This window comes from Trichophyton verrucosum (assembly GCF_000151505.1).
Source record: "Trichophyton verrucosum HKI 0517 chromosome Unknown contig00117_1.f1.exp, whole genome shotgun sequence".
NCBI lineage: Eukaryota > Fungi > Ascomycota > Eurotiomycetes > Onygenales > Arthrodermataceae > Trichophyton > Trichophyton verrucosum.
In genome coordinates this window covers 1-23,379 of record NW_003315559.1, presented here as the reverse complement: position 1 = coordinate 23,379, position 23,379 = coordinate 1, and the positions used below count along the sequence as shown (strand labels likewise).

Genomic DNA, 23,379 nt, shown 5'->3' with positions numbered 1-23,379 from the left:
CGGACTCCCGGAGTATATATACAAAATACACTGTTCAAAATTAGTGACAGGCTACCTCAATGTACAAACACCTCTATGTGAAATCACTGGACGGGTAATCACCTTGGGAGCCAGTTATCGGTAATTAAGTTATAAACATACATTCAGTCAACCAGAACCTGATTTGTTTTAATTCTATATTTGCCAACAGTCTATTACCAATAGCCGTGTATTCAAAAACACAATCCTATGCTCTCAATAGTAATGCTATATCTTAACATCGTCAATGGGAGGATTTTAGGTTGTGGGTCTTACCAGAGCAGTTCTAACAAACTCCTGTAACTACTTAAGCGCTGCCCCACTTCCCGGCGCTTAGCTGAGGAGGCTCGCGAAGTTGATGCCCCCAATTTTCCCATCCAACAGTGTCATCAGTTAGGATCTGAAAGAGTCGCGGTACTATATGCATATCCTTTTTACTACGGTCTGTAATGTAATCAAATTTCTCCTGAAATTCTGAATATTCAAGCCACAGATCAAACGAAAATACTCAAGTACAAAGCTGACCCTTAATACTACGTAACACTCTGCCCGCAAGTCGATATAATCAAATACCCGTGATATGAATTTATTATAGAAAAATAGGCGTTATTGATACAATTAAATCTAGTAGCGCTTTCAACTGAATACTTGTAGTACCGGAAATGATGGTTAAAGTTGGTATCGCGATGAGCCACTAGGTGGTGGCTCCTATGCAACATCTGAGGCATTATTCATAAGGGTTCATCATATTTTAGGGTTGTTGGTGTATACAAAAAATTCTATCTCCTTTCATGCTGGCTGAAAATATAGCATAACCACAGTGGTTGGCAATGTAATATCAAACTACACACCAGATAGTGACATCCTCAACTCCATATTCAAAATCGATTGTCCTTGGTAGCTGCTGCAGCCGGACATGATACCTCATTGACAATTTGAAGGTAGGAAGCCAGATGGTCTTTCTCGGTCTTTGGATCATCAAGGTGTACGTATATGCGTTCCTTGGTACCGTGGTGTCGATGTCTGCGACGTCGCTTCTTGTGAACTGGCTTCCACCCATGGACACGGACAGCATACATCGTATAAAACGTGAAAAATAGGTGATATAGCCTAAGATAGAACGTGAGCATCCCGCTTGTATCAATTTAGATAATGACGCGTACCCGCATGTGCAAGAAAAAATGATAGCAGCTAGCTCTAGGGAGCCAAGTCTGTATAGCTCTGGGAAACAGGGTCGGGTGAATTTGTTTTCTTGGTTGCAGACAATGTCGAGAACATCAGGGGGGAGTGGAGTCCAGAGCAAAAAGGCTGAGCCTAAGGCGGACAAGGCTATAGTTGGGACCAGCCCAATCAAAACTGTCATGTCGAGTGCTAGCTGCACGGCAAGAAGGGGGGAATGCCTTCGTATGACGGTGTAGTATACAATGTAAATAGAGGACAGGATGGAAATCCCAAGCTAGAACTTCTCAGTACAGTGGTCAGGAGATCGTGGATGAATAAAAAGAGAGTCGCCATACCGGTAAAATTGGTATTCCATCTTTCCATCTTCCCTTCACTGGGGATATTGAGGGAACGGGGACATCTTCGTTGATACGCAAACACCCCGCAAAAAAGCCCACGGCAATAAGAGAAAAGACCGTACAGGATGAACGGAAAACCAGTTCCTGGAGATATTGGGGATGAAGCTTCATCAAATGCCGTATCGCTGAAGACATGGTGCTTAGATCTTGATACAGTGGGGAGTCCAGCTCCGAAATGGAAGCACGTTGGGGTATAGATAAAACAAAAACCCAGTGAAAGAGAGTAGCAGTGACCAGCACCTTTAGAAATGAGCTTTCGCAGTAGGGGGGAAGATGAAGAGATGCATGGCCACTATCACCTTCAAGTGGTGGGTGGTGAGTTGATATATTCGAAAAAGGAGACGGCGAGTGTGAAAAGAGAGGTCAAGAAGATGTCCCTCTTTTCCTTCCCTGTAAAGTCGGGACCCATCACGGCGCGTCCCTCACATCGATCAACGCCGTGATACGAGCCAGTTTGCACATCGACTGCTTCATCTGGCGCGCACCGATGAGCAACGAGTGGCAACGGATGCCTCTTTGCTGAACCTTCCTTGGTCGATACTTTTAATAGTTGAAGACGCCTCGCCGCCGGAACTATTCATCCGGGGTTCGAGTGGGGTGGATGTTTCAAGGCCTGCATTCGGCCAGGATGCGATGGCCAGTGGTAGGATATCAGAATGCAAATGATGGTGCAAACATGAAACACATCAGAATTTTCCCCATACAGCCACGGCCAAGATGGGGACGAGCGGCATGCGGAAGAAAAATGACTTCATGGGATAAAAATAAACCGGTGAAAAGATTTTCCAAAATGCGCTGTTGAGACAAAATATATTACTATGCTTGCTAGTTACTCAGTACAAAGTGGTTATCACAAAAAAACACAACCGCGCGGCCAAAGATATCCCCAACTGTGTCTGTTTCTCAACCGCCCCCCAAAGAAACCCCCTTCCGTACCTTAGCCTTTGCTATAACTCCTATACGCCGATTGGGTTCAGTACACGCATAGGCGGCGCGAAACGCCTGCTCTGGGCCTTCGTAAAATCTGTCCAAAGGAAGGTTTCCAAAATGGCAGCAGAACATTCAAACAGACATATACCCAGGAAGAAACAAGGGAAAACAAAATATGTAATGACAAAACACCAACATTTACTCTTCATGTAACCCAGAACGTGCTTATGGAATGAGGTTTTGAGAGGAGCCGGGGATAGGGGTGCGTGGGTTCAAAAATTGATAAGAGTTCATATCCATTACAATAACTTGGCAAACTCATGCGGCCGCGACCTCTTGAGGCGCAATCTCGCCGCCAGCTTCAGTTTCTGCCCAGTCGCCCCAGAGGCCTTGTTTTGCTTTAATCCGTAATCTGCCTCCGAGATCTTTGCTGCTTTGCTCAACCCGGACTGCATCCTTCGTTGCAAGGACAAGGACTTCGAAGAACATCTTTGTAGCATCGGCTTTGCTTGTTTGAAGCTCGGGGAGTAGATCTTGGAATACAACGGCTTTGCCTTTTGTTGGTGATTCGGTGGATGGAGATTCGCCAAACTGCTCACGTAGAACGTGAACAGCGTGTTTCGTTCCCAAAGAAATTGGGCCAGTCTCAACCAGGCTGCTAAGTTCATCGTATTCTTCTGGGTGTTGACCGAGGCCTTCATCTTCGCTGAAATGGTCATCTCCAGATCGGGGGTGGGCATGTTCTTCATCTTCGGGAACCTGGATTTCTGGCTGTAGGTTCAAGGTGGTATCTTCTCCTAGGATTGGCCCTTCGTCTGGTTGTAATAGAGTTTCTTCTCCCTCAATATCAAGTCGAGGAACCTTGGCACCAGCGTCAATGTCCATATCGGCAATTCCACTGTCTCTCTTTCGTTTCAAGTCACCTGCTTTTCTAACGGATTCAATTGACAGCATTCCACGAAGTTCTGGTGCCCAGTTGCCAGTGTTTGCACCCCCCATGACATTAGAAACGAAAGAACCGTTCTTTTGCATCATCATCAGGCTAAGGAGAACAGGATCCCGGGGAAGAATTGATTCACCTATCAAAATCTTTGATCGGTCTTCCTGTTGTTCTTTGATCTGAGCACTAGAGAGAACAGTGTCAGCGTCTGGCATAATCACTCTTCTTCGCTTAACTCTCTGGTGATGTCGAATGGCTCCTTCATTCGCAAACGTTTCGTCCAAATCACGGACAACACTAGAGCGCACAGATGAAAGTGGCGAGCCTGATCGATCGCGGGTGAAGTCACTGGTAAGCGGGGGGATGACAGTCGAGTCCTCTTCGATGGGCATGCCAAGTTCTCCATCAATGCCGCCCATTGGTATATCATCATCCATATGGATGGCATTGTCAATATCATGAGTAACATCCGCGTCGGGTCCCTTCCCAAGAGGGGCGCCATCTTCCCCGAGATCAAGATTGAGATCCCCATCATATAAGCGGTTGTCGTCGCTAAACAGATCTTCACCAACAGGACGTGGGGCTGGAGCCTCTCGACCGACTTCAATGCTTGTGTCGTGGCCAAGTGGGATATCCTCGTCTTCACCGAGATCCAAAATTAGGCCAGTATCATCCTCAAGGTGTGGTTTTTCCACGGGTCTAACTGTTTGAGGGGTGCTATCTGGGAGTAGCTGGCTAGACCAGCCAAGGGACGAGGCGGGTCTCTTCGGATCATGTTCTACCTGTGCTGGTTGCGTGAATAGAATGGAAGGGTCCAAGTTCATGAAAAGGTCTGACTCCGTCAGAACGTCTGGGAGGGTGATTCCTCCAGCCGGCAGGGGTGCAGTGGTAGGAAGATCGTTGTTATTAGTTAGACGAAAAGCCTATAGGAAAGGTAATCAGCATCGGCTTTCTCAAAAGCGAGTCAATATTAGGACATACCATTTTAATTTTCATCAAAGCTTCGTTGCAGTCGTCCAGGAGATATCTAGTTTTGCGGCTGTATATTCTAACGACTCCCAACAAAAGCTGGCCGCTAAGACGAAGCGCCATGGGTGCTTGACCCTGATCAACGATAGCATTGACACTGCTTTCGATGTCTGACTGGAGGATGTGTGATTTTGAGAGTTTTCGTTCAAGGTTGGCTGACAGCCAAACGCGGGCCAACGGCCCTGTTTTGGACAGCAGCGTCTCTGAGTAAAACATTGTGCTGAGTTTGGCAACGGAATGCCACGGCTAGTCTATATATTGCAGCAATATATCCGTATATTATTGCGCAAAGCGGTGGTGGTGAGCAGCCAAATATCCGTCACAAGTCATAGGATGGTTATGGAGGAGGTCGTAGGTTCGATGGGCGCGGTGCTGTTCTGAGCAAAACAAACGTCGCCGGACACCGCGCTGAAGGTATAAGTGCAGCCAAACTTCACAGAGGTGTCCAAAATCCCATTCCCGAGCAGCTATCTCGAGTAATCGGGGTGGTAGCAGCGAGGTCTGTCGTCGGCGGCGATGGCGTTGTTGTTGTTTCTTTGTCGCTGTTGCTGTCGCAGCGCGTTGTGATGATCCAAAAGGCGAAAGTTTCGCCGAAGAGGGAAAAAAAAACCAGGTGGCTGGATAGTCACGTGTCTGTACTAGTGGCACTAATACCAGGCATCAGTACATAAATTACTAGCGGTATTAATGGTAAGGTTTCGGAATTAAGATGTTCCGTCTTGTCCCAAAGAGGTAAATAGTGGGCCATGCGCTTGGCGGGTAATCTTACGTAAGTTGATATCAAATATTTGCAAGTTGATATGTTGTCAACAGCTCCAAAGGTCATCGAGACAGCAGACGACGCCGACGAGGAGGATAACAGGTCGATATCGCAGGGACACGCCCTATATACTCATTAGATTCACGGCTGCGGTGTCTAACCGCGGTTTTTACAAGCTATACTGTTTCATTGACTCTTTTCACCTTCGAGTTTGACCACAACTCCTATTTATACGCCGGCGGTACGCCCCTGAACTGAAAACATATAATTCACTACCGCACAGCAAGCCGGCACATTCACAGGCACTCTATGTCGATTCTGCGTTTTGTCTAAGATATATCAAGGGTCCAGCCTGAGTGGGGACGAGAAGGGGGGCTGCCAGATTCCACCGCTGGCGCTGAATACCTTCTAGACATGTCCGGTCTATCCACACCTTCGCTGCCATTCTACAGTTCTACGCCGAAAAATGGCAGACGTTCTCCTTCTCCCACTCGCCGATCAACGACCGTCTCTTCCGTGACGACGTCGACATATTCTAAGCTTTCTCCGGAAGAAGTGGCCAACCGCTTGGCCACATCCCTCTCCCACGGCCTCTCTCCTGCCGACGCCGATGCTCGTCTTCTCCAACACGGACCTAATGAACTTCCCCATGATGACCCCGAGCCGCTTTGGCTACGATTCCTTAAGCAGTTCAAGGAGCCGTTGATTCTCCTACTGCTCGCTTCCGCGGCCATTTCCTTCCTGATGCAAAACTACGATGATGCCGTTAGTATCACCCTCGCTGTGACTATTGTCGTCAGTGTTGGGTTTGTGCAGGAGTACCGTTCTGAGAAATCACTGGAGGCACTCAGTCGGCTGGTACCCCATTTTGCCCATTTAATCCGTAATGTTCCCACGACTGGATTTGGCGCTCTGCCAACGACAGCCAAGGAAGAAGAGGAGGAATATGAAATGGTCAACCTTACTAATGCGCCAGCTCACCCTGCAGGGCCATCTGCAAAGGCGTCAACAACGGTTACTGCTACAACCCTGGTTCCGGGTGACTTGATCATATTCTCGACGGGGGACCGTATACCAGCTGATGTTCGAATTACCTCTGCAGCAGATCTTACGATAGACGAATCGAATCTAACGGGAGAGAACGAACCTGTACACAAAGTCTCAAATTCCCTAGGACAACCACCAAAGCAACTTCAAGATGGCAAAATTTCCCCCTTTTATGATTCGCCCGCCGCTGGAACGGTTGGCACAGATCTTCGATTAAATGAACAACATAACATTGCCTTTATGGGGACATTGGTGAGATCAGGTCATGGCCAAGGGATTGTCATAGCCACCGGGCCAAACACGGAGTTCGGAAGCATATCCGCTTCATTGCAGGATATTGAAAGCCCTAGAACACCGTTACAGCTTTCGATGGACCGGCTCGGTCAAGAACTGAGCTACATGTCATTCATTGTAATTGGCATAATTGTGGTGATTGGGTTAATTCAAGGTCGAAAATTGCTGGATATGTTTACGATTGGAGTGTCCCTTGCCGTGGCTGCCATCCCCGAGGGCCTCCCGATCATTGTGACCGTTACTCTGGCGCTTGGTGTCCTGAGAATGGCCAACCGTGGTGCAATAGTGAGACGACTACCCAGTGTGGAAACTTTGGGCTCCGTCAACGTCGTGTGCAGTGACAAGACTGGTACCCTAACATTAAACCATATGACCGTGACAAAAATGTGGCATTTTGATAACGATGAGCCATTTGAAGTTAACAAGGAACATACCGCACTCAACCTTACTCCAGCCGCGAGAACAATTATGCGGGTTGGTAATATTGCGAACAATAGCCGGTTATCGAGGGCCCATGCAAATTCACCAGCAACTGCTGCCTCAGCTGCTGTCCTATCTTCCACGATGGATAGTTCTTCGGGCGCTGTGAAAAGCCGATGGGTTGGCCAACCAACTGACGTTGCCATTCTCGATATGCTAGATATGCTTGGCGAGGATGATGTTCGCGATGTTATCAGTGGTCGGATTTCGGAGACTCCATTTAGTTCTGAGCGGAAATGGATGGGAGTTATTGTAGCAAGTGCAAATTCAACTGATAATGCCATCAGCCACAGCGGCTCGGATATGGCATATATAAAGGGCGCCGTGGAAGAGGTTCTAAAAAGATGTGACACCTACCTTACTAAAGATGGACGCGAAGTTATTTTGGATGAGCAACGACGGAAAGACGCCAAAGCGGCCGCGGAATCAATGGCTCAAGAAGGCCTCCGAGTCCTTGGCTTTGCCAGCGGGCCGATCAGGAGCCAAAATGCCACCTCTAAGCACACGGCAAGCAATGACGAGAAGCGCTACACGGGTCTCATATTCTCCGGTCTTGTCGGTATGAATGACCCTCCTAGAAAGGATGTTCACAAGTCTATCCGACGCCTCATGGCGGGTGGAGTCAAGGTTATCATGATCACCGGCGATGCAGAAACTACAGCCGTTGCCATTGCAAAGAAACTCGGGATGCCTATTAATTCCTCCTCAGCCGCAAGGCCTGTCCTTCGGGGCGATGAGATTGATCATATGAACACTGAAGAATTGGCACAGGCAATTTCCGGGACATCGATATTTGCAAGAACAAGCCCTGAACACAAGATGAAGATAGTTAAAGCGCTTCAATCGCGCGGTGATGTTGTCGCAATGACAGGTGATGGAGTCAACGACGCGCCAGCGTTGAAAAAGGCAGATATTGGCATATCTATGGGTAAATTAGGCACCGACGTTGCCAAGGAGGCGGCAGACATGATATTGACGGACGACGATTTCTCTACGATATTACGAGCGATTGAGCAAGGAAAAGGAATATTCTATAACATTCAGAATTTCATCACGTTCCAGTTGAGTACTAGCGTGGCTGCGTTAAGTCTGGTTCTGCTCAGTACTGGACTGGGCTTCAAGAATCCTCTTAATGCCATGCAAATCTTATGGATCAGTAAGTTTTACGCCATGATGCATGTATCTCACAGTTCCGGGGACTACGTCACTAACAGCTTCAATCAGACATTCTCATGGATGGCCCACCCGCTCAATCCCTTGGAGTCGAGCCAGTTGATCCATCAATCATGGTCCGACCGCCGCGGTCCAAACATGCTCGTGTTCTCACCAAACCTCTCATCCGCCGTGTCTTAACCTCGGCATGCTTCATCATGGTTGGCACGCTTGCCGTATATGTTCACCAAATGGCCGACCACACCGACGAGATTTCGGGTGTGCATTCTCGCGTAGTCACTCGCCGCGATACTACTATGACGTTCACCTGCTTCGTCCTGTTTGACATGTTCAATGCTCTCACTTGCCGATCCGAGTCAAAGTCACTGCTCCGCGGCGAAATATCTCTGACCGGCAATAAAATGTTCAACTACGCAGTTCTAGGATCTCTTTTCGGCCAAGCTTGCGTTATATACTTGCCTATTCTACAGGGAATTTTCCAGACAGAAGGCCTGGGTTTTTGGGATCTGTTTTGTTTGGTATGTATTTCTAGCTCTGTCTTTTGGGCCCATGAAGTCCGGAAGTATCTCCTGTGGAAGAGGAAAGTCAGCGGCATGGGAGTTCCGGCATCATCCTCTACAGGAACTCTTTCTTCTATTATTGGGTACAGCGGAAACGTATAGAGGTTATAAGCTGTATGATCAGGAAGATACTTTATGTTTTTCTCCTTTTTCGTTCTCTGTAGTTTTTTGTTTACGTTTTTATTAATTGGGAGGCATACTTGGGCTTTGTGGCTGGCATGTATACATATAGAGCGACAGACATTTACCTATTCTATTGTTCGGAAATATTAAGGGTGGTTTATCACAGCAGCATGCATATATTAATGTCAATAATGGTGATTTTAGAACAAATGGAATATTTATTAATGGTACCTATTCCGTTTTCGATGAATAATTAAGACAGAAACCCAATGCTGACAAAACGCCATCTAACCCCTTACGCTGAAAAAAACAAGAGCCTGACTGGTGGTATGGTAGGAAAATAGAGGGTATCTCGAGTCGAATCATAAAACTCCATGAACACGTTTAATACACGGCTGAGCGAGAGGCTACCGAGGCTTTTCACTTAACTCGGCATCGACGGTCTCAACTGTTTCGCCATGCTCGGCGGAAGGGTGGTCAGGCGCACCTACAACCGAAGGCACTGCAGTCACATCTCGGAGGTTGGTCTGAGAAGAAGACTTTGATGGAGTAGGGGAGGAAATAGGCTGACTCTTAGTTTCTTGTCCAGGGTTTGAGAACATGCCACTATGTTCACCACAACCGTAGAGGTTGGCACGGGACACATTGGCGTCTTGTGCCTGATCGTTCTTCTGAGGAGTCCATGCAAGATAGTCACGGCGTACTTCAACATAATCGTATGCGAATTCGCCGAGCTGGTCGTCGTCCATACCGAGAAGCTCTGCTTGTTCAGAGGCGCGTAACTTAAGGCCGGGGATGATGTTGATAGCGTAGGCGATTAAGGCGGATACGACGAAGGTGTAGGCTGCTGTGGCGACTATGTAGGCTAGTTGGATGTATAGTTGGCGATAGTTATGGATGATCCAGCCACCAACTGCGGTTCCAGTGGTTGGATTTTTAGCACCAACATTGACTCCGTCGAGGCCTACGATGGCATCACTTCCGAAGAGGGCGTTGAATAATAGTCCGACAATACCAGCAACTCCGTGTTCGGCAAACACGTCCATAGAATCATCGATACCCATCCAGTATTTTACTATAAAAGTTAGAATCTAGATGCCGTAGAAAATTGGTGTATGGTTGAATGAAAGATGACTTACTCTTAGTGCTGTAGTTGGAAACAAACCCAGTGACAACCCCGAGAATGACACTTGCCCAGGGCGGGATGAAGCCCGATGCAGGAGTGGCAGCAACAAGACCGGAAATAGTGCCTGAGCACCATCCGACCATCGACCACTTCCTTGAAAGACGCCAGTCAAGAAGTACCCAGGTCATGGCGGCAAAGCTTGCAGTTAAGTTGGAGTTCCAGCAAGCCATAACAGCACGAAGGTTGGCACCGAATGAAGAGCCACCGTTGAAACCTAGCCACCCGAACCAAAGGAAGACGGTACCAAGCAATATCAATGATAAGTTGTGAGGCCTGAAGTTGATCATCATGCGCTCTTGGCGACGGCCGAGGACCAGGGAATAGGCTAGAGCAGATAGACCGGAGACAATTTCAACAGGCCCACCCCCGGCATAGTCCATGACACCGTATTTGAAAGCCCAGCCATTGGAATTCCAGATCCAGCAAGTGATCGGGCAGTAGACAAGGGTAGCCCAGAAGAAAATGAAAACCAAGGCAGGTAATAGGCGTCCTCGTTCTGCCACAGCACCCATGACTATAGCGGCAGTGACAGCACAGAATTGGAGCTATAGTTATTGCATATTAGTAACTGATGCGAATGCAAGAGATAGTAGGCACCCTGTATCGTACCTGATAGAAAGCATAGAGCAGGTCGGATAGAAGGGGAGAGCCCGGGCTAGGAGTAGCCAAAGTGGCCATGAGGCCAAAGTCGTGCAAATTTCCGATGAATCCATTTGTAGCAGTGGGAGAGAAGGCAAGGGAGTAGCCCCAGAAGTACCACTGGAAGCTGATGACGGACATAGAGGCCATACAAGCCCATATCATGCTGAGGGCCGACTTTCTGCGGGCAAGTCCAGAGTATAGGAAACCGAGTCCGGGGACCATGACCATAACCATGGCGGAGGCTACCAAGATATAGGCCTGGTCGCCTGGTTGAAACCATTTGTTGACATTTTCAACTCCTATGCACTGCGTGTTAGAAAGGAAGGGGGGAAAACACAGCTCCTCAGGTATAGAGTAGGCACTCACGCGAGTCACCGCCTAGAACTGGATCTGTGGAGAGGCTGAAATTGGACGGGGAGCCAGTCCAGTTGTAGGAAGCATAATCAGGGGCAAAAGGAGCCGGCATCTTCAGTCCTGCGGCTTACCCTGGTATTGGTTTTTGGGATAAAGTGAAGGAGTAATATTATTTGTATATCTATTTGTATGGGGGGATATGGGGCTAAGATATGTGAATGCCGTAGGTCATCAACCCTTAACGGCAAAAAAGTGAATATGGAAGGAATGTAAAAAAAGACATCTCAACCAGGGGGGTGAGATGGAAAATAAAAAGGAGAGGATGTCCTTCTTTCGGTCTCGGGTCGGTGAAAAAGACGCATCTGAAGACAGGCAGGACGGCCAGCCACGAAGGCTGAGGAGCGGGAAATGTAAGATAACGTAGGGTAGTCCATGACTAGGCCTCGCATCAGGTCGATATCAGACTGAAAGATTGTCTGATATTGACATGCCCCTGATTCGCTCGGAGGTCCAGATAGATAACACGGAAGGTTTAGGAGAAACCTGCTAGCGACCTCGGAAGATCCAGGGAGGACAGCTTAGTCATATCGGTACTTTGACTGTACTTGGTCCTCAAAGAATGGCTTTCGAGCGTCGTCGATATAAAGAAGACAGTCTGCCCTCCCCCTCCTGCCCATTATTATTGAATGGAAGGGAAAACCCCTAGAGTATAGCAGATCATGGAGAATCGTAGCCGAAGGAACAAGGTATCCTCGGGGTTGCACATGTATAGCACGCAGGTGGTATCATCTGGGAATATCAAAATCCAGGCACACGACAGCCCCCGCGAAGGATCGCCTGGCGCTCGCACAGGTTCGACGGAGCGGCTGAGGCAGCCCCAGAATTAGCCACAGTAGCGCAGGAGTAGCGCAGCTCAGGCGAGAGATAGGCTTAGGCAGCGAGTGAGATAGCCAGATAAGAACTCCAACTCCAGACTCGCCAGCCCGGGTCTACCGTTCGGGAGAGATAAGGCTGTTGTTCCTGCGCGCCATATTATTAGTTTATCATGGCTGGTCGTTCATCGTATCCATTGAACGGCGGTGTTAGAGGCTGATAAGCTTCTTTGTTAAATCTCCAGCGGGCCAGCGATTGGATGATAACAGATGGTGGCGGGAACACGGAGCTTATCAGGGAACCTCTATATCTGCTCGCCGGTCTCGATCGTGTTGGTTTTTTCTATTATTTCATTTAGCGGAGATAACTATTATTTAAGACTGAAGCTGTTGACGCCGGAAGTTGAAGCTGTAGGTAGGCCGAAGCAAGGTTCCGGCAAGGAAGATTTGGAAGCCAGAAAGAAAGCGAGAGTCAGAAAAGGAGGGAGAGCTTGGATATAGTGATGACTAATAGTTATATGACTAATATATGATTAATGAAGGTGACTAATACAGTGACTAATAAATTACTAATAGTTGGCAGTTCATGACTAACAAGGTTCCCTTCTGCCGCTTTGATCGCCTTACTAAGCATGACTGCTGCCTAAAGCGGCTCTACTTTAACCCAACGAGTGAGAAGGCGCGACTGCCTCACGTGCCTTCCCAGAAAGGCAAAGTAAACCTGGCAAGTGCGCTCGACCGAAAGAGGAAGAAGAGGAACGAAAAAGGCAGGAAGAAGAAGAAGAAAAACATCTCGAACGCCGAACAAGAAAAGAAAAAGACGAAAAGCTCGACGAGACGAAGAACGACGAGAAGAAGAACGACGAACGACGACGGCTCAAACAATAGCAACACTCAAAGCTGAAGACGAAGCTCGACAGAGAAACTGCAGAGATATGAGCCGTAGCGCCAAACTCGCCCCGGAAGCCAACAGGTGCGTGAGGAGGAGGAGACGGTGGCCCCCAACCCCCCAGCCCCTGGGAGTGATGGACGCCTTAGGCCGGCTTGGATGCTAACTTGGCTCGTGGACAGGATCCTCTTTGTGAAGAATCTCAGGTATTCTAGATGATGCGCCAAAAAAAAAATCCTATTTGAAGTGTCCAGTCCTAACAAGTGCCGTGCAGCTACAACGTCACCGCGGAGGAGCTCTTCGATCTATTTGGCAAATTCGGCCCTATCCGGTGAGGTCACAGCTGGCAGATGACTAGTTACGGAGTCGTGTGAGCGATAATGGACTAACGGAGAAGCAGCCAAATACGCCAGGGCATCGCAACCAATTCCAAGGGCACCGCATTCGTGGTTTACGAAGACGTGACGGATGCGAAGCAGGCCTGCGACAAGCTGAACGGCTTCAACTTCCAGAACCGCTACCTCGTCGGTCAGTCTGCTCCTAGGAATGCATACGCTGTAGCTATGTGTAACCAAACCCCCCACTAACGGAGAGAGACAGTCCTCTATCACCAGCCAGAGAAGATGATCCGATCAAAAACAGACCTCGCCGCGCGCCAGGAGAATCTCGAACGGCTCAAATTGCAACACGGCATAGATTGACTACAAGCGCCCCAGGACCAGGTGCTGCTCGCTTCCTCGAAATGTCGAACTTCCCCTTCCCCATCCTGCCCAGCTCCGGCCCTTGTGGCCAGCAGCTTGTGCATCCCACTTCACGGCCCTTCTCCTGCGTCTTCTCCGGCCGCTGCTTCGGAAGAGCCCAGGTCTAGGAGCCTCGTTATCTCTGCCCGGTCCCTGCCAGAGCGGTTCAAGGCGTTCGTTTGGTCGAGGCGTTTGGGGGTTACTTAACTTTTGCCGGTGGTGTTTCTTTTTTTTTTTTTTTGCAACTCTTCCTCTGTTTTTACTATTACTACGGCTCCCGATCTTTCATTCTTATCCCTCCATGCATGTCCGGGGGATAAGTTGAGGGAGCAGTTCCAGCTTTCATGCCGGAAGATGACGTTAAAACAACGATATATAACTTATTACCGGCTAGTTCATGCCATAATCAACTTGAATGTTTGCACTTTGCTTCTTCCAATCTCGCAGATCACCCGTCTCGTATCTCGTAGCTCGCTCAAATGCCTTTCAATGCTTTTCTACGATTGAACTCTCTGCAGGCGGCTCAGACCACACGTGACACAGCCGACCTTTCGCCTGGCTCCATCTCGAAACAACTCCAGCCAGAGCAAAACAGCAACAACGAGGACACAGAACGGACACAGAGAAGCAGAAAGAGGGCGAGACGGAAAAAGGATACAAAATCCTCACCCCCTTTTTTTTGATGGCCACGGCTAGTCTCCTGCGTTGGTCTCCATCAGACGCTGCCCGTGCTGCCCTTTGTCCGGGCGTTTTCAGCCGCCTTATGTAGGCTGCAGTCTCATCGGCCTACAGCCCCTTGTGAACTACTGCTAATTCTCACCCGTCTCCCACCACGGACAACCAAGGAGGAGGCTATTTGGATCGGGAGGAGCCCTTGACGGACGGAATTCAGATACACCATCCTTCTCTTCCACAGCCATGGCGGCAGGCCACGACACCTTGACCCTCCGCCATACTACCAGTACCATCATGCTACTCGCCGCTACCATGACCTCCGTTTCCAGCGCAACAAGAACAAGCACGGTTACGGCTACGGCTACGGCTACGGCTACGGCTACGGCTACGGCTACGGCTACGGTTACAGGTTCGCCTAATGCACCAGGCGATGCGGGAAACGGTAAATGTGAATTGCTCGGCCCCTTTGCACTGGTCATCCAGGTGTCTCTGGGCGCCCTGGCGCTTCTTGTACTGGTATATAAGCGGTGGAAGGAGAGGCCTCAGCGGCCAGTCAAAGTATGGGCATTCGACGTATCGAAGCAGGTCTTTGGCTCTTCGATGTTACATCTGGTCAACTTGCTTGCTTCCATGCTCTCGGCAGGTCAGATATCGCCGGACGCCAAACAGACAAATCCCTGCAGCTACTATCTTCTCAATCTTGGAATAGACGTAAGTTATCTTGCTCAACATCTACCGTCAGTATACTTTTACTAACATGAAGCAGACTACACTTGGAATTCCCATTTTAATTCTCATACTGCGAGTGCTGAACCATGCGGCGTTGTATACCCCCCTGGCTAACCCTCCTGAGTCTATCGAGTCAGGTCACTACGGCCGTCCACCAAAAGTGCTCTGGTGGTTCAAGCAGTCGATGATCTACTTCTTCGGTCTTGTTCTTATGAAAATCTGTGTTCTATGCATTATCTACTGGCTTCCGTTCATCGTCTTGGTCGGTGACTGGGCCCTACGCTGGACTGAAGGAAACACCGCCGTACAGATATTCTTCGTCATGCTGCTTTTCCCCGTCATCATGAATGCAGTGCAGTACTACATCATCGATATATTTATCAAAAAGCGTGCCTCCGAACATGACCCGCTACATCCACACGAGGAAGACCATGACTTCGACGACACTGCCTCGATAAATAGTGACAGACATCGCCGCAGTGCTCTGCTTGCTGGCCTTGATGATGAGGATGACTATCCGGCCAGTGATGATGAAGTCCTTAATTCTGCGCCTGTTATCTTTTCAGACGACGAGAGCAGCTCCAAGCCTGCTACCAGCAAAGCCACCTCCCACAAGCCGCCTCCCTTGCCACACGCCTAATCAATCCCCCCTATCTTCAAACTCGGATTTCTGCTTCTTCGTTTTGTCTCTCTCATGTACTACTGGTGAATCGGCGTTGGTCTACCATCTAGCAATACGTTCAGTTATCTACTTTGCATACCCGTGTACAGTTCGGCCTGGTCTAGCATCGTTATCCTTTCTTCTGTTTTGCACACCAGCAATATTACATATATATCATTACATATACTGGATAATGTATTACTAGAAACACCCATCTTCCCCTAGGATAATTTCTTTTATTCAACCCCTCTTGATAAGATATCGCTGTCGCTCAAACATGATGTCATCTACAAGCATTAATGGTTTTGTTGCTGAGAAAAGAAGAGATAAAAAGTCTTGGCATAAAAAAATAAAAATATCAAAATTTCGATATTCAAAGTTGAAGCTTTTTAAACTCAGCAGCTTCGTGCACACGAGCTTGTCGCCAGAATACATATTCTAGCAGGATACAGCTATATTTATTCTTTCATATAACCCCAGTTTTGTCCTTGGATTGAGCAAATATGGCACCGGAACGAAAACCTCGACAAAGGAAGCGTAGCAAAGTCGCATTCGTGGACGCTGGTGAAGAAGAAAATACCAATGGCATCGCGCAAGACGAAGTAATGGAGAAAGACGAGACTGAAGACGAGCTCGAAAGGATTCTATTCGGCGACTCAGAGGGCTTCCATAGTGCACTTAAGGAGCGTGAGCAGGCCGACTCAAAGGAGCTCGTTTTGGCAGACGGATCAGACTCGGCAGAGGGATTGGGAGAGGGCGGTGATTCGGAAGACGATCTCGCGAATGTCCCTGATGAGGATGTATGATTGTCTTATTCGTGATATATATGTAATGAGTTGAACTGCGCTGACATTGGTATAACAGCTATTCTACCTTGACGCTGGAGACTCGGCTCCGGTGGCCCCCATATCCAAAGACGATCAGCCGGCGGAAGAACTGCAAGTTTTAGAGAAACCAGACGTCCCTGCTGCCTGGGAGGATAGCGACGATGACCGAATTCGAGTGTCCCTGGCTGATAACGAGCGATTGAAAAAACTACGGCTTCATGAGGGCGAGGATGTGATAGGTGGTAGGGAGTACATTGCCCGCCTAAGGAGACAGTTTGAACGGCTCCAGCCTGCTCCTGAATGGGCTACTCCTGCAGCTAAGAGACGGAAAACCGAGGAAGATACGTCTGATCTATCGATGGATGAGGATGAGGTAGAGGAAGACTTATCTGCACAGCCACTGGCGAAGCTGTTGCAGAACATAGGCGACTTGACTAAATCTGGAGCCAATGCCACCTCTGCCGGGAAGAAGAGAAAGCTCCGCCAGGGTGTGTTGGATATCCAGCGTTTGAAAGACGTTGGCGGGAACCAGCCGGTAAGAAAATATATAAACTTCATATATATGTTGGCTGCGCGCTAATATTCATTGCAGTCCTCGATCGACTCTCTATCTTTCCACCCTCACTATCCCTTACTACTTTCGTCTGGACCTGCTTCTACCCTATTCCTACACCACATATCGCCCGATTCAGCATCGCCCAATCCACTGCTTACCTCGCTACACATCCGCCATACGCCTATAAGGACAAGCACATTCGACCGCCCAACCGGCAACCGTATCCTATGCTCCGGTCGTCGACGGTTCTTCCACGTCTGGAACCTAGATACAGGCAAGATTGAAAAGATCGTTGGCCCCGCGGATCGCAAACATGAGCTCAAATCCATGGAATACTTCAAAGTCTCTCCCTGCGGTCGCTGGATCGGGTTCGAAGGAACGACCAAAAAGGGCGGCGGGGTTATTATTGTTTTTGACGCAAATACCATGCAATGGGTGGCGCAGGTTCGCATCGACGGCCAGGGAGGAGTAGCTGACTTTGCCTGGTGGAGTGATGGCGAGGGAATGTGCGTGGTTGGCAAAAACGGTGAAGTCAGCGAATGGGATATTCGTGAGAAGCGGATTATTGCTCGATGGATTGATGAAGGTGCCGTTGGTACCACGGTGCTGAGCCTGGGAGGCCAAACGGGCCGTCAGGAGCTTGGAGGAGATCGATGGGTTGCCATTGGCAGTTCCAGCGGTATTGTCAATATCTATGACAGAAAGCCCTGGGCTGATGCTGCGGCTGCGGCTCGCAGAAAACCCAACCAACCCCTTGACGAGGCGGCGGATGTTCAATCTGGAGTACCGCAGCGGCCGAAACCAGTCCGTGTATTGGACCAATTGACTACTCCTATCAGTCATTTGGTGTTTGCGCAGGACGGGCAGTTCATGGTCATGGCCAGTCGGTGGAAGAGAGATGCTCTCAGGCTGGTCCATTTACCTTCATGCATGGTCTATTCGAATTGGCCGACGTCCAATACGCCGTTTGGTCGTATATCTTCTGTTGCGGTATCACCGACCTCGGACTCGATTGCCGTTGCTAACGAACAGGGCAAAATCCGGCTCTGGGAGATTCACGGATGAAATAGATTTGCAATTGGAATTGGGTTGGTGTTAGATATCCAAAAGATAGAATCATAGATCTATGACATTCTCCAGGGCCTATTTATATATATATATTTAACGGCATGTTGAATTTAAAAGAAAAATGAAAAGGGAGAGAACTTTTCAAAGCGGAATTAAGAGGATTAAACCAATCTATCAACCAAAATACACCTCCAGAGTAGATTATATGAATATCAACGCCATCCATATAACTGTAATTTCTATCTAACCCTTGAGCATCTGGCTTATGTTCTCCTTGTTCCGGACACCAGCCAAGTTGCCAGCCTTGACACGCTCGAGGGTCAGGGCAGCAATGAGAGCAGCTCCAACACCGGAACCGTCCTCGGCGGAGCTCATGATAACCTTGTCGTCCTCGTTATCGGCCCAGTCAAGGATCTCACGAAGGGCCTTGGCACCTCGCTGCTTGAAATGGGGGTACTTGTTGAAGACAGAACCGTCAGCACCAACATGGCAGGACTGGATGTTCTTCTTCTTGCAGATGGCAGCTACACCGCAGGCAGAGATACGTGCAGCTCTAGTGCCGATAAGTTCGGCCAGACGTCTGCACAGTTCGAGCTCTGGCTTGGTAGCCTGGATTCCAAGGACACGCTCGAACAGGTCGCGGGTTTCAGACAAGTTCTCGAACGGATCCTCCTCAATGGCAGAGAGGAAGGAAGAGTCGAGGAAGTATGGCTTTCGGAGATTGTCGATCTTCTGGCCCTGGAAGATAATGCCGCCCTTGTTGTCGATGATATCGATCAAGACGAGACGGAAGATTTCACCTAGGTAGAGACCAGCGGTCATCTTCTCAAATGCCTGCTGGCCGGGACGAGGAGAGTCACGGTCAATGATCTTGTCGAACTTGGTCAGGGGCAGGACAACACGCTCGTTGTCGAAGGCGCCGTACTCGCAGTTAATGGCGACGGGCATGTCTGGGGGCAGGTTGTAATGGGCAATCTTGGGTATCGAGCCCGCGTTGTCCATGTATGCGGCATTGACACCAGTTCCGAAGATACAGCCAATCTTCATCTCAGGATCGGTGTATGAGGAAGCAATCAGCGTTCCGGTAGTGTCATTGATCAAAGCTGCGACTTTGATAGACAATCCCTGTCTAGGTGTTAGTTATATTTGGTGTTAGCTGGGTATATAGCCAAGTGAGCGAACCTTCTTCTCCAATGCACTCTCAAGCATGGGGACGACGTCCTCTCCTTCAACACCGTCGATATCGAATCCCTTGGTCCATCTCTGCAGGACTCCGTGGTCGATGTAGTCCTGTGTTGCGGGGTAAGAGAAGGTGAAGCCCAGTGGGAGGTCTGGCAGCTCCTCTCCGTCGTGGTGGTATTCAATGAACTGCTGGACACAGTCGGCAATGTACTCCCAGAGCTCCTCAGAGGTTCCAGTCTTCAGCTCCTCGGGGATACGGTACTTTGACTGGGTGATGTCGAACTCTCCCTTCTCCTCAGAGAGGACAATCTCGCAGACTCGCAGGTTGGTGCCACCCATGTCGAGGGCCAGGAAGGTACCCTGTTCATTGCCGGTAGGGAATCCGAGTACCCAGGTAACGTTCATCGGCTGTAACCGTTAGAATTGATCCCCTTCGTATCATTTATCTCATGGGAAACGTACGATATTGCCGCCCTCAACGCTGAGGCCTGTGGTGCACCCGCCGGTCAGCCGCGACTCTCTCCGCCGGGGTGTGAGGACGTACCCTTAGTGAGCTCGTTGACGAAGTGGTCGACAATCTTCTTGAGCCTGGCCGTGTCGACTGTGAAGGTCTCTTCGAGCTCCTTGATCTCGTCCAGCAGCGCCTTGGGCATGTCGACCATGGATCCTATGCGGTGTCAGCGAGGCTCTGGGCGTGGATCAGCCGGGGGAGAAGCTCACCCTTGCGGGACGGCCGCTTGCGAGGAACGGGAACCATCTTGTCTGCGAGTCTGTCTGTCTGCTGCCTCTACTGTCTCTGGGTCGAATGTTGTAGCTGGAGATGGGGATGACGTTGGCAGTTGTAGCTGTAGTGGTTGTAGTTGTAGTTGTAGTTGGCAGCGGAAGTGGTGGGGAGGTTTTGGCCTTGGTTGGGCTTTTGTTACTCAGCAGAGACAAAGGGGGAGCGAAGCTGGAGGAGGAAGAAGAAGAAGCAAAGAAGACGACAGGGAGACGGACAGCAGACATTAAAAAAGGCGCAGAAGATAATGGATCATAGACTACAGAGAGAGATGTATACATTTAGAACCGCCATCAGTCGTAAAGTCGTAAGCCGGGAGCGCACAGCGAGCTAGCAATATCAATATCAATCTGCATCGACCGGCCGCATCTTGTCTTCCTCCTTGGACGAGACATCGAGAGCGGCCATGGACTCAGCCAACTGGTCCTCGGGTGGCTTCTCTTGCTCGGCGTTAGGCTGTGTCGCCTTCTCCTCGGCCAGGAGAGCCTCGAGCTGTGCCTTTGTCCGGGTCTCATGCTCGCGAGACGCCTTCAGGGCCGACTCTACCTCTGCCGAAAGACGGTCGACCTCATCATGGAGACGCTCGTCCTTGCTTGCCGGCTCCTTGTCCTGCTGCTCCGAGACTGGCTTGCTGCCGCTGCCGAGCTCTGGACACGTCTCTGCCCATAGTTTCTCCAGCTCGTCCAGCCAGCCGAGAGCCTCAGCCAGACGGCGTACACCACTATCGCAGTCTCCTAAGATCAGGACGTCATCAGGCCGTGATCCCAGCGATCCGGCTTGCTCCAGGTTGATTAGCACCCGAGGAATCTCTTCTCGACATAGGCCCGGGAGGCTGGCAAACGGATGCACACTCAGACTGGTGCCCATGACTATACACAAGTCTGCTTCTGCTGGGAGTTCTCGGTTGGCGAAGAAGTTGGCTGGTAGAGCTTCTCCAAAGAAAACGATGTCTGGCTTGACCAATCCCTGGCATTCACTGCATGACGGTATCTCGCTGTCTGCAATCGCCTTGGCCATGAGCTCGTCCAAGTAGGCCGCCTTGCAGTCTATACAGCTGTGTGTTGCAAAACTGCCGTGGGCCTCGACGATCATATCTCCCGGAACACCCGCCCTTCTCTCGAGACAGTCTATATTCTGCGTAAATAGCTTGAGAAGCAGCCCTTTATCATGCAGCAGCCGAATAAACGAGTGGGTGACCGTAGGCCTGTACTTGCCCGGAAACATCTCCCTGGCCAGCGCGTAGAACGGCTGGGGGTTCTGGCGGAAGTACGAGATATCAAACACTGCTTCGGGGTAGGGCAGCTCGAGGCGCGCAAGGTTGGCGTAGATGCCGGTGTCTGGCGAGCGGAAATCGGGGATTCCAGCAGACGTACTGATGCCAGCACCAGTCTGCTTCCTTGTCAGCGTCTATTGTCTCGTCTGAAGCAACGTTGCAGACCTACCATCACGACGATCTTGCAGTTCTTCTTCTCTTTGATGTACTTCACGATGCCATCGATGCTGCGTTTCTCCAGCGTCACCGGCGGGACACTATCGTCTACCATCTTGGAGGCTTCTGCCCCCATTTCACGGTCTTCTTATCTTTCTTCGTCTTCTCTTTGGTCTGGCTGTCCGTATCTATTTCGATTTATTCGATGATACCGATAGATATATCAGGCGGCTGAGGCGGGGGGTGAGGTGGGTGTAACTATTTGAAAGGCCTCTTAAATCACCAATGTCTCCCTACAACAGACGTTAGCTAGGTATAATAGTAACCACCGTAGACAGCAGGCAGAAGTAGTAGCAAACACTCACCGGTATATCTCATCCCAATATCTCGCCCGCATCAGGTGCAGCCGGCGGTGTCTGCATGTTTCGGCCACCAAGTTGTTCCTCATTCGTGTTTGTGGACTTTGAAACCTCCGAATATCCAACGCTTTGCAGGCCCAACATAACTATGCGAACAACCACCAACCGCCCGACTACAGCAGAACCAGGCAGAGAATGGCCAGCTCGACGGTGAGCCAGGTCAATGGCCATGGAAGCGGCCTTCTATCGTCTCCAGAGCTCGCCAACGGCCACAGCACGAGCACGCCCGGCGGCACCCTGGACCACAGCAACGGCGACGGTGACAGCGACATCTACAACGCCAGCTCCGTGGCGGCCATAAAGGCGACGCTCTCGCAGCTGCAGGATCGAGAAGCCCTGGTGACGGCTCGTCTCGATGCCCTGGTGGCCTCGCAAAAGGATCTCTCGCGTGAACTCGGCCGTCTCGATCTGCTGCGTGCCCATCTGGGGACGCAGGCCAGCACCACCCGCTCTATCAGCCACGAGATGCTGTCCGGGGCGGCCTCCTCTGCACATTCGCTGTCGAGCGCCGTCCGCAAGCTGGATCTCGAGCAGTCCCGCGTCAGATCGATACTAGACATGGTCGGGCAGGTTGCAGAGCTCAAGGCCTGCGTGCTGGGGGTTGCGGGCTCGATGGGGGCCTCGCAGAACTGGGAGATGGCGGCCTCCTATATGCACCGCGCATCCAAGATACCGGAGGAAGTGGTGAACAGTCCCTTTGCTGCGGAGATTGTGCCTACAACGGAGGTGCCAGATACCCCCAATGTGACGCTGTCGAATGCAGCCGAGTCCCTCTGTGCGCTGTTTCTACGGGAGTTTGAGCAGGCCGTGAAGGAGAACGACGGGGCCAAGATCACTCGGTTCTTCAAGCTGTTCCCGTTAATCGGCAAGTCAGACGTTGGCCTTGACGTGTATGGCCGGTATGTGTGCCAGGGAGTGGCTGCAAGAGCTCGCTCGAACCTCAATGCCGGGACGGGGGGAGCACAGGCAAAGGATGACTTCTTCTACGCCAATGCCTTGACCAGGCTGTTCGAACACATTGCTCAGATCGTGGATGCCCATGGAGCCTTGGTTGAAAGACACTACGGCCCGGGGAAGATGGGTCGAGTGGTGGAGCGGCTACAGGTCGAGGCGGATGTTCAGGGGGGCATCATCCTGGAGTCATGGGCAGAGGAGCGTCATGTCGACCGCAAACTGACCGATATCAAGTCGTATGCATTTACGTTCTTGGTCCAGAGTTTCCTGCCGGCTGCCAGGGGTGCTGGTACTCCGCGGTCGAATTCTCCGGCGAGCTGGGATACGCCGCAGCGGAACAGTGAAGACGAAGGGGTTGATATGAAGGAGATTGATTCCATATTAAACGAGATATCAATCATGCTTGGCCGGTGGTCTCTCTACGGAAGGTTTCTAGCTAGTAAATGCAAGGTAAGTAGCCTTTTTGATCATGTTTACTTTTTTT

The 23,379-nt window shown here is 50.2% G+C and overlaps 9 protein-coding genes across 9 annotated transcripts; 5 read left to right on the top strand and 4 right to left on the bottom strand.

The window, feature by feature from the left end:
• Positions 1-2,846: 2,846 nt before the first annotated feature.
• MCD1 (subunit of the cohesin complex) lies at positions 2,847-4,713 on the bottom strand (the record flags this gene model as incomplete). Its single annotated transcript, XM_003024327.1, has 2 exons — positions 2,847-4,391; positions 4,450-4,713. 2 exons carry the CDS (start codon positions 4,711-4,713, stop codon positions 2,847-2,849), a joined length of 1,809 nt encoding a protein of 602 aa, XP_003024373.1.
• Positions 4,714-5,671: 958 nt separating this feature from the next.
• On the top strand, positions 5,672-8,913 carry TRV_01438 (uncharacterized protein; the record flags this gene model as incomplete). The annotated part of the gene is made up of 2 exons (XM_003024326.1): positions 5,672-8,234; positions 8,303-8,913. 2 exons carry the CDS (start codon positions 5,672-5,674, stop codon positions 8,911-8,913), a joined length of 3,174 nt encoding a protein of 1,057 aa, XP_003024372.1.
• A 428-nt stretch (positions 8,914-9,341) lies between these two features.
• TRV_01437 (ammonium transporter MepA) lies at positions 9,342-11,228 on the bottom strand (the record flags this gene model as incomplete). The annotated part of the gene is made up of 4 exons (XM_003024325.1): positions 9,342-10,009; positions 10,074-10,665; positions 10,730-11,061; positions 11,129-11,228. The coding sequence occupies 4 exons, from the start codon at positions 11,226-11,228 to the stop codon at positions 9,342-9,344; spliced, it is 1,692 nt and encodes a 563-aa protein (XP_003024371.1).
• Positions 11,229-12,574: 1,346 nt separating this feature from the next.
• Positions 12,575-12,876, top strand: TRV_01436 (uncharacterized protein; the record flags this gene model as incomplete). The annotated part of the gene is made up of 2 exons (XM_003024324.1): positions 12,575-12,659; positions 12,695-12,876. 2 exons carry the CDS (start codon positions 12,575-12,577, stop codon positions 12,874-12,876), a joined length of 267 nt encoding a protein of 88 aa, XP_003024370.1.
• Positions 12,877-14,535: 1,659 nt separating this feature from the next.
• On the top strand, positions 14,536-15,661 carry TRV_01435 (uncharacterized protein; the record flags this gene model as incomplete). Its single annotated transcript, XM_003024323.1, has 2 exons — positions 14,536-15,003; positions 15,035-15,661. The coding sequence occupies 2 exons, from the start codon at positions 14,536-14,538 to the stop codon at positions 15,659-15,661; spliced, it is 1,095 nt and encodes a 364-aa protein (XP_003024369.1).
• Positions 15,662-16,185: 524 nt separating this feature from the next.
• TRV_01434 (uncharacterized protein) lies at positions 16,186-18,130 on the top strand (the record flags this gene model as incomplete). The annotated part of the gene is made up of 3 exons (XM_003024322.1): positions 16,186-16,482; positions 16,547-17,044; positions 17,102-18,130. 3 exons carry the CDS (start codon positions 16,186-16,188, stop codon positions 18,128-18,130), a joined length of 1,824 nt encoding a protein of 607 aa, XP_003024368.1.
• A 246-nt stretch (positions 18,131-18,376) lies between these two features.
• Positions 18,377-20,374, bottom strand: TRV_01433 (hexokinase, putative; the record flags this gene model as incomplete). Its single annotated transcript, XM_003024321.1, has 5 exons — positions 18,377-19,258; positions 19,316-19,723; positions 19,778-19,803; positions 19,860-19,982; positions 20,107-20,374. 5 exons carry the CDS (start codon positions 20,372-20,374, stop codon positions 18,377-18,379), a joined length of 1,707 nt encoding a protein of 568 aa, XP_003024367.1.
• A 64-nt stretch (positions 20,375-20,438) lies between these two features.
• TRV_01432 (SIR2 family histone deacetylase, putative) lies at positions 20,439-21,658 on the bottom strand (the record flags this gene model as incomplete). Its single annotated transcript, XM_003024320.1, has 2 exons — positions 20,439-21,500; positions 21,536-21,658. 2 exons carry the CDS (start codon positions 21,656-21,658, stop codon positions 20,439-20,441), a joined length of 1,185 nt encoding a protein of 394 aa, XP_003024366.1.
• A 418-nt stretch (positions 21,659-22,076) lies between these two features.
• TRV_01431 (uncharacterized protein) lies at positions 22,077-23,345 on the top strand (the record flags this gene model as incomplete). The annotated part of the gene is made up of 1 exon (XM_003024319.1): positions 22,077-23,345. A coding segment is annotated over one exon (1,269 nt), but the record flags the coding sequence as incomplete, so codon positions are not given.
• Between the last annotated feature and the right edge of the window lie 34 nt (positions 23,346-23,379).